The sequence below is a fragment of the Ailuropoda melanoleuca genome, chromosome X (genome assembly GCF_002007445.2).
Source record: "Ailuropoda melanoleuca isolate Jingjing chromosome X, ASM200744v2, whole genome shotgun sequence".
Taxonomy (NCBI): domain Eukaryota; kingdom Metazoa; phylum Chordata; class Mammalia; order Carnivora; family Ursidae; genus Ailuropoda; species Ailuropoda melanoleuca.
The window spans coordinates 76,924,683-76,934,706 of record NC_048238.1 but is presented as its reverse complement, the minus strand read 5'-3'; the positions used below and the strand labels follow the sequence as shown (position 1 = coordinate 76,934,706).

Sequence of the window (10,024 nt, the reverse complement as noted above, 5' to 3'; positions counted from 1 at the left end):
CTGGAAGGCATGTTGGCACTCTACTCTCCAACTCACTCCCTGCCTAGAATAGGGTGGGAAATTGGGCTAATTATTGGTTTTCTCTTCCTGTTTTTATCCCCACTCTCTTCTAAAGACAGGCAAACTGAAGCTTGAATAGCTAATAAAAGACTCTACTGAATGGGGAATAACTCTCACACTTGGACTCAGTGGACGGGGGCAGGGAGGGAAGAGTGAGGATGGAAACAACTAATGAGCCCCTACTGTATGTCAGGCATCATGTCAGGCACTGAATCTCCATGGCAGTGTTCTAGTCCTCCCCTTTTTCCATATAAGGAAGCAGACTCTGAGAAGGTATATGACTTGGGATTCAAATTCAGGTAGGCTTGATACTAAAGCTTTATTTCTTTTGAGTGCATCAGGCCACCTTCCCGAGGAGAACTAGACGCTGTGGTCAAGACAATGAGATAATCACTTCTGTTTGTTCTCCTGAAAAAATACTAGTGGATAGCTCTGCTACCTCGCTTTAGAATAAAGACAGATACCCTGGGATGTTCCTGGTGGGTTCTAGGGAGCTGTGGGAACCTGGGAGTGGGGGTCCTACAGTAAGCTATCTCAGCCAAGGCAGTCTAAAGCAATTAAAGGTTCCATTTCAATAGAGCTTCCAGAAGGGCAGTTTCTATCCCACCATGTTGCATTTTTCTATGCACAATGTAACACTTGGACATATTATATCTCCAGTTCGTTTTAATGACATCCCTGGTTAACAAGGTTTACACACCTTTGTAAGACTACTCAAAAATGCAGTTAAATGATGTGAAAAAAATCTTCGATCAGAAGTGGGTGTATGTTATGCTCTGTCCCTTTGATTCATTCATGGTTATTGTGGGCACCCTACAGTTTTGGATGAAGAAACGCACCCCCGTTCATTTTTTGGATATTTACTATAATCCTGCACACTATGATGAGCTTGCCTTGGTTAAAATAAAATCGTGGAAGGAGCCGAGATGCCCTTCAACAGATGACTGGATTAAGAAGATGTGGTCCATACATACACTGGAATATTACTCAGCCATCAGAAAGAACGAATTCTCAACTTTTGCTGCAACATGGACGGCACTGGAGGAGATAATGCTAAGTGAAATTATCAAGCAGAGAAAGACAATTATCATATGATTTCTCTCATCTATGGAACATAAGAACTAGGAAGATCGGTAAGGGAAGAAAGGGATAAAGAAAGGGGGGGTAATCAGAAGGGGGAATGAAGCATGAGAGACTATGTACTCTGAGAAACAAACTGAGGGCTTCAGAGGGGAGGGGGGTGGGGGAATGGGATAGACTGGTGATGGGTAGTAAGGAGGGCACGTATTGCATGGTGCACTGGGTGTTATACTCAACTAATGAATCATCGAACTTTACATCGGAAACCGGGGATGTACTGTATGGTGACTAACATAACATAATAAAAAATCATTAAAGGGGCGCCTGGGTGGGGCAGTCGTTAAGCGTCTGCCTTCAGCTCAGGGCGTGATCCCGGCTTTCCAGGATTGAGTCCCGCATCGGGCTCCTCCATTGGGAGCCTGCTTCTTCCTCTCCCACTCCCCTGCTGTGTTCCCTTTCTCGCTGGCTGTCTCTCACATAAATAAATAAATAAATAAATATTAAAAAAAATAAAAAAATAAAAAATCATTAAAAAAAAATATGTTCCATTAAATTTTCTATAAGTCAAATCTTGCCTTTTTGAAGGCCTTTTGGTAAATCTGGAAAGGAGATCCTTGGAAGTGTTTCATTTAAAATACTTCCACAAATATCTTAAAATCACTCAAAAGGAAGATCATTTCTATAAAAAACAGTGTCAGATAGAATACAAAGCACAAATAAAAAAATACCTTAGGTTCTCTTTGTGGGATACAAGCATAAATGGAAAATGACAGCTTAATTATAAAGTACACTGAACAACAACAAAACATAACTGCTTCTATTAACTCGGTTTCTGAGATTCCATAAGCTACTCTCTCTGTTCACTTCTGTGGTTTTCATAAAGTTCTAGGAAGCAGAATTTTTTTTACTGGTGGTATCAATCAGGAGTGGCCAGGTTATGCTGCAAAAATAAACAACCTTCAAATTCCAGAAGCTTAATTCACAAAATTCCATTTTTTAAAAAGATTTTTATTTATTTATTCATGAGAGGCAGAGGCAGAAGCAGAGGGAGAAGCGGGCTCCCCATGGAGCAGGGAGCCTGATGCAGAACTCGATCCCAGGACTCTGGGATCACAACCTGAGCCAAAGGCAGACGCTTAACCAACTCAGCCACCCAGAGGCCCAATACAAAATTCCATTTATTACTCACTTCAGATATCCAAAATGAGTCTGTTGCAGGCTGCATTCATTTAGTCATTCAGAAACCCAGGCTTCATTTGAATACATGAATTCAGGATTCCTGTGGTGGTGGGAAGGGAATGGGGTACATCATGCAGTGGCTCTTGAAGTTTCCACACCCGGAAGTGACACATCACTTCTGCTAAGATTTCAATGGCCAAAGCAAATCAGATGGCCACGCTCAACCCTCAACAGGCAAGGGGGGTAAAGCTCGACCATGAACCTGAAAGGAGGAGAGCTGGCAATATCAGATAAACCACACCAATGACAACCAATTCTGTATTCTAGCACTTTTTAGAAATGACTAGCAGAAAGAAAATACAATAAAGAGAAAAAATTTAGTAACAAACAAGAACACATGCACGTAATAAAGAGATCATGTTAAAATATAGCTTAAGGGCCCTAAAAGGCCTGTAAAGTGATTTGTCAACTTTTAAATATTGAATCAAATACCTGATTAATACAAACTCTAGGTCAGCCTGATTTTCTGTATAAAAAAGCAAACCTATACCATAATATATTCCTCATCTTATGGGTCCCACCATTGTTTGGAAAGGTGATCAAATAACCTGAGCTTTCCAAGTTTAAATGGGACAAGAAACATTTAAAAGGCTAACATTTGTACTATCAGAACAGTGTTCAGTTTTCATCATTCTGAATACCTCTACTTTCACATTCATTTCTGCCATTTGTGACAACACGGATGGACCTTGAGGGCATTCTGTTAAGTGAAATAAGTCAGAAAGAGAAAGACAAATACTGTATGATCTCACTTCTATGTGGAATGTAAAAAAAAAAAAAAAAGCCAAACTCAGAAACAGAGTAGAATGGTGGTTGCCAGGGACTGAAGGGTGTGGGAAATGGGGAGATGTTGGTTAAAGGGTACAAACTTCCAGTTATAAGATGAACAAGTTCTGGGGGTGTATTGTACAGCATGGTGACTCTAGTTAATAATGTATGATATACTTGAAAATTGCTTAGAGAGCTCTTAAATGTTCTTACCACATACAAAAATTGTAATTATGTGAGCTGATGGATATGTTAACTAACCTTATTATGATAATCATTTCACAATATATAAAAATAACCAATTCTCATGTTGCCCACCTTAAGCTTGTACAGTGTTATATGTCAATTATATCTCAATAAAGCTGGAAAAAATTAAAATGAGTATGAGTTCTGCAATACATGGTATTGTGACACATGGCAGTCAATTGCATGAACATACACTAGCAACAAACACTAGAAACCAAAATCAAAAAACACAATAACATTATATTGTACACCTGAAAATAATGTGACATTGTGTGTCAAGTATACTTCAATCAATAAATTTTTAAAAACCACAATTACATTTATAATTGCTCCAAAGAAAATAAAATATGTAGGTATGAACTGAACAAAACACCTGTAGGATCTATATGCCGGAAACTACAAAGCATGATGAATGAAATCAAAGAAGACTTAAGAAATAGAGAGACATACTGTGTTCATGGATTGGAAAGATGGAACACATGAAAGTCGCCAATTCTCCCCTAATTCATCTATGAGTATAATGCAATTTTGATCCATATATGAGCATGTTTTTTATAGACATAGATAAGCTTATTCTAAAATTATACAGGAAGGTACAGGACACAGAATAGCTAACAAAATCTTCAAAAAGAAGAGTAAAGTGGGAGGAACCACTCTACTTGGTATTAAAGCCTCTGTGTGACTACAGTAATTAAGACCATGTGTTGTTGGTGGAGCACAGACACATAGATCATTGGAACAGAATAGAGAAACCAGAAATAGAGCCACACCAGTATGCCAAACTGATGTTTGACCAAGGTGTAAAAGCAATTCAATGGCAGGAAGATATTTTTTCAACAAATCATGCTGGAGCAATTGCTATCCATAGGCAAAAAAAGTGAAGCTTGATCTAAGTCTCACACCTGTGTAAAAATTAACACAAAATGGATCATAGATTTAAATATAAGACTAAAGGGGCACCTGGCTGGCTCAGGCTGAAGAGCATGTGCCTCTTGATCTGGGGGTTGTGGGTTCAAGCCCACATTGAGTGTAGAGATGAAAGGAATAAACTTTTTTAAAAAATGTAAAACTTAAAACTGTAACACTTTTAGAAGAAAAATATAGGAGAAAATGTTTGAGATCTAGGGCTGGACAAGGAGATCTTAGACTTAACTTCAAAACACGACTCATAAAAAGAAAAATTAATAAATTGAGCCTCATCAAAATTAAATCCTTCTGTTCTATGAAAGCCCACGGGAAGAGGATGAGAAGAGAAACTGCAGACTGGGAGAAAATATTTTCAAATCACGTCCACAACAAAGGACTAGTGTCTAGAATATATAATGAACTCTCAAAATTCAACTGTGAGAGAACATTCCAATGAAAAAAATGTGGAAAATCCAATGAAGAGACAGTTCCCTGAAGAGGATACATAGATGTCAAATAAATACACGAAAAGACGGGCGATGCCATTAGATATTAGGACAATGTAAAATACAATCACAATGAGATAATGTAAAATACAATCACAATGAGATATTTCTATACACCTATCCAAATGGATACAATTAAAAAATGATGGCAACAGTAGATGTTGATAAGAATGCAGAGAAACTGGATTTCTCATGCATTGCTGGTGGAAGTATCAATAGTATGGCTACTCTGAAAAGCATTTGGCAGTCCTTACAAAACTAAAAATGCACTCACCATACAACCCAGGAACGGCACTGTTGGGCCTTTATCCCTGGGAAATGAAAAGTTATGTTCATGTAAAATCTGGAGACATATGTTCACAGCAGCTTGGTTTGTAACTGCCCCAATCTGGAATCAACCCAGATGCCTCGCAGTCGATGAATGGTTGAGCAGGCTGTGATATGTCCATACCATGGAATATTAATCAGCCATAAAAAGGGAAGGAATTATTAACATATGCCACAACTTGGACGGGTCTCCAGGGAATTATGATGAGTTTAAAAGAAGCCAGTCTCAGAAGGTTACATACTGCATGATTCTGTGTAATACTCCTAAATGACAAGATTACAGAGATGGAAAACAGTTAGGGGTTGCCAGGGAGTAGGAAGACAGGGAGAAAAGCTAGAGGGACTATAAAAGAAGAACACTGGGAATCTTTGTGGTGCTGGCATCGTTCAGTATTCTGACTGTGGCGGTGGCCACATGAACCAACACGTGATAGAATTTCGTAGAACTATACATGCAGGCAAATGGGTGCGGGTAAAACCGATAAAATTGGAAGAAGGTGGATGGATTGTATCAATATTGTACTACAGCTATGAGTGACGTTACCATTGAGGGGTAAAGGCTATTTGGGATTCCTCCGAATTATTTTGTTACAATTGTAAATCTACCATTATCTCCAAGTAAAAAAGTTTTAAGTAGGGAGTATGGCATGGTCTGTGCTCTAATCCCCATTTAATAGGAAAAAATAAGGCATGGAAATAATCCTTGGTTTAGTTTAAATATAAGGCCTAGTAGGAAGTGGAGGTTTGGACTCACCCAAATTGGAGTTCCCAATTCAGAAATCAAGACCAACTAATACAAGGACCACCAGCATTTACACGAATGAAGAATCTTTCAGAAAGTTCCAGCAGCTCCCTCATATAGTTGCCAAGTGTATAAAAGATCCTGAGCAAAAACTGCTCAGTTGAAAAGAACCATTTGATCACAATAAATTGTTTTAAGCTTTTTTTAAAAAAAAATTTTAAGCTTTTAAGCCACTAGGTTTTGGGATGGTTTATTATGTGGTAATCAGAATATTTCATCAAGCACCGGGAGTGAGGGGTTGTAGCCAAATAGATGAGTTGTAAATTTCAGTGAGTTTACTGATTTTCAATGCTAGGATCCATGTTTGTCCCAGATTGTTGTTCCTGAAACCCATTTTCCTGAATACATACTCTCTAGGCATGTTGGCAGTGATGATGGGGGTTGGGGAATGCAGACACAAAGGAAATTGAACAACCAACCGGGTCCTTGCCTTGAAGAACTCACAGTCTTGTGAGACAAAACATCAGCACATTAAATGGCATGAGAACAGTTATAAGGCAACAAATCAGCAAGTTCAAACTAATATACTACAGCACAAATTGAATGCATGTGGCAATGTATGGCTACCCAAACAGCGGGATGGAGCTAGATATTTTGCACCCTGAAGGCAACACTTTAGAAAGGGCCCCTTTTCCTTTGTTAACAGTGAAATAAACATCTCCAGCAATGCAAGGGCTAGTTGGATGATATTAACACTTCTGAAGAAAGAAAAAGGAGGTAATTTCCAGGGACAGTTATTCTTGTTTTACTTTTCCTTTGTTCTGTGTTCATGATACATGATTTTGGGGCAAGCTACAATTTCCCTAAGCAGCCATTTCCTCATCTCTAGGCTGGAGGTAACAATCAGAGAGTAGCGGGTTGAAAGTTAGGAAACCTGACCCGGAATCTCAAATCTGTCATTTACTAGCAGCATGACCTTGGATACATCACCTCCCTCCACCCCATCCATTTCCTCTTCTATGACATGAAGATGTTGAGTTCCATGGTCCAGAAGATCCGTACCAACTCTGACACTTGAGGCCACAGACAGTACACAGTTGGTCGTAAGGGGTTAAAAAGTAATGGTGATGTATAAGAAAGTACTCTGTAAGCCATGAAGATATATAGATGTTAGAAATATCAATATGATCCAGTTCCATGTAAGAAAAAAAAAAAGCCCTGTAGCTCTCCTCCAAATTTAGGGGCTTAAAATATAAATGGGTACTGTCTTTCAAGGCAGCACTTTGGGGCCCTTAGAGGATTCTGAGAATTCTTCGTAACTACTGCTCATCAAATAAACACAACTTTGCACTAGTCTGTCTCAGGCTCACCAAGGCATCCGCAGTGCTATTGTGATTTCGAGGCTGGCTTCTTGGCCCAACTCAGAATCCTAGGGACTGCTAGAACAGTGGTGGGTCACTCCAAGTTTTATTCAAGACCCTAACAGTTAATAAGGGCCCTTTGCATGGGGCACGGGGGCCCTCTTTGTGGGAGAAAGCAGATTTCTAAATCGTCCCCTCTTTCTCCACACAGACACCCATCTCCACCCTGCCTTTAAGGACACCAACACTTTGCCACTTTTCTAGCCCTGGTGTGGATTTGGGAAATGCCCCGAAATGATAAGTAGCTTTCTGGGGCGTAATTTGCGAGGCCAGTTCCTCCTGCGTCCCGCGCACCGGCTCAGGACCGAACCAGGTGCACCCAGAGGGGCCCTGTGCCGAAGGAGAGGGGTTGCCTGCTTCCAGACAGGGAGGTAGGAGGGTAGCTGGGGTCTCCAGGGTCCGCGCGAGTGGTGGGGAGCTCCTAGGTGCATTCCAGCGCGGAGCGGGAGGAGGGGCCGGAGGAGAGGTGCGGTCCCTTTAAGACCCCAACGCTGGCTTAGCCAGAGGAGGGGGGTGCAGTGGGGGCGCTGCGTGATGGGAAAGTCGCCGGCTGAGCCTCACACTTTCTCCCGATTTCTTAACTTTCGGGGCCGCGGAGCAGGAGTAAAGCCGCTGTGCCGGGACGGAGAGCGGGGTGCGGGCTTGTGGCGGCTGCGTGCCCGTGGATTTCCCGCTCCGCCGGGCGGCCGGCCTCTCGCGCCAAGTGGGGAGCGGGCGGCGGGCGGGCAGGTGGCCCCGGGCCGCCGCGTCCGCGCCTTGGCTCTGCCCCCAGGAGCCGAGCGAGCCGCTGCTCCCTCGTGGTGTGAGGGCGGTGATGTTTTTCCTCCCACCCACTTTTGAGTGCCCCCTCCCCCCTCGCGCGCACTCTAGCTCTCGCCACAACCTGCGAGCCCCAGACCTCAGAGGAGCGCCCCGGGGAGCTCGGAGCGCGTGCACGCGTGGAAGACGGAGCAGGCCAGTGGCCAGGTCAGTGAGCAGTGCCCGATGCCCGCTCCCCCTACCTTCCTTTCCAGCCTTTGCACAGGTGGGGTGTCTTCTGTTGGCCCGAGCCGCCCCTGGACGGTCCCCTGGGGCGCCCTGAACTCCCCCGACCTGCCACCCCAACTAGCTCTCCGGTCCAGCGGCTAGCGGCCCGGGGTGGAGGTGGGCTCCCAGGCGCCTGACCCGGGCAGGTTAGGGACTCTGGATTCGAACTCACCACTTGCCACTCCCCGCCGGGCCTGCTTATCTCCAGGCTCTGGCGCCTGGGGGAGGTCACTTGGCTAGCCACCTAAAGGCTTCTGCAGTTCTCTTCGTTACTGCCTGCGCCCGAGCCTTTTTTCTCGCTTGCTGAGGTGCCCTGACCAGCGGGTGATTAATACGTGCTAAAGTTAATGAAACAGGGCGGACGGGCGGGCGAGAGGCTCCTCTATCCTCTGGACATCTGTCTCATTTTCCGGCCCAGACCACTGGGGTCAGAGCTTGAGACGCTAGGCTCAGGAAGCAGCGCAGTGCTGCCAGAGCTTGGGGCCTGGAAAGCCTGCCTTCCAGACCCTCCCTGCGGCCCGCCCTGCCACTAACTCCCTGAGAATGGGCAGTTGAGTTCTCTGGGCTCCAGGGTGCCCATTTTGAAGGTGGAGCTGTTGTGGGGAATAACATGAAATGATGGATAGCAAGGTGTTTTGCAAGCCGAATGCAAGGCATTGTTTTCAATCATGAGCAGCAGTGAAGGCATTGACCCTGACGAGAGACACCCTGGGCTAGAACTGCCATTTTTGGGGGGGTCACCCACCACCAGTGAACGGAGCTTTTCTTGTTGGGTGGTAGAGTGGGGAGATGATCTCAGTGGATGGACGCGGGCCTGAGAGCCCAATGTCTTCTTGAGGTTTGTCCCAAAGAGAATCACTACCCCGGGGGCTGTCCCACAGAAGAGGGTGAATGTGAGTTTGCAAGGTCAGTCAAGCCTCTCGGGAGGATTAAAGAGACACCGTGGGCAGTGAAGAACTGGCTGATGTTCTCATCCCTTAGCCTGCCTTTGGGAATGTCTCTTTGGTTCTGTTCTACCCAGGAGACCTCTTCTGAGAAGGTCTGGACTTCTGACACTTGATGGCCCAGATGGCCTTGCGGTTCCAGCCGGGCAAGGAGCCTTGGGTCCCTTTGCTTGCTGCAGATGAACTCTGTGAATGCTTGTTTCACGGAGGCACCTTAATGGATACACTTCTTTAGGTTCTGACATGTTTCTTGTACTCTTGTAAAGCCCCCCACCCCCCTCCCCAGTGGTAGTTGCAGGATTTTGTGTTCTTACTTGCTTTCTTGTGGGGGGGGGCTGGATCCCCCAAAACAGGTCTGTGGCTAAGTTTCTCAGTAACCTGTAAGAGAGTCAGTGCAAGTTCAATGGCACAACAGCCTGAGTGAAGCAGAGAGTTAATGCAGAAATAACTCCAGTTAACTGGGTCAAAGTATAATTTGAAAAATTAAGGACAGTTTGGCTCTTTGCAAGTATAAGAGTCGGCATGTTTGCTGAGCAATGCTTGCTTAGGGTTATTGCTGCACTCCCAACAAATGTCTTGAAACCCCCTCCCTCCCCCAAAAGAAAAAGTTAAAGGGATCAGGCGACATTGAACGGGGAGGAATCCTGGGGAGGGAATTCTTCTCATTTTCTATTTCTTCACAGAATACAAAGACAGGACTTCAGATCCTGTAAATCAAAAGTGAATATTTATAAAGCGATTCATTTTCTGATGTTCTCC

At 44.0% G+C, this 10,024-nt stretch overlaps 1 protein-coding gene and 1 long non-coding RNA gene across 15 annotated transcripts in view; one reads left to right on the top strand and one right to left on the bottom strand.

Moving 5' to 3' along the window:
• Window positions 1-2,354: 2,354 nt before the first annotated feature.
• Window positions 2,355-8,444, bottom strand: LOC117797431. The gene is made up of 3 exons (XR_004622390.1): window positions 8,297-8,444; window positions 5,080-5,116; window positions 2,355-2,419 (listed from the first exon to the last, which is right to left on the bottom strand). It is a non-coding gene; the product is annotated as an uncharacterized LOC117797431 (long non-coding RNA).
• The window catches only part of CHRDL1 (chordin like 1), a 116,490-nt gene continuing 114,290 nt past the window's right edge, over window positions 7,825-10,024 (top strand). For 3 of the 14 annotated variants that reach the window (XM_034649416.1, XM_034649415.1, XM_034649414.1), the window contains exon 1: window positions 7,826-8,261. In XM_034649416.1, coding sequence (XP_034505307.1) covers window positions 8,110-8,261 — 152 coding nt within the window. In that variant the 5' untranslated portion in view covers window positions 7,826-8,109. Of the gene's footprint in view, window positions 8,262-10,024 lie in introns of all 14 variants that reach the window. The other 11 variants (XM_034649413.1, XM_034649412.1, XM_034649411.1 and 8 more) reach the window with 6 other exon arrangements.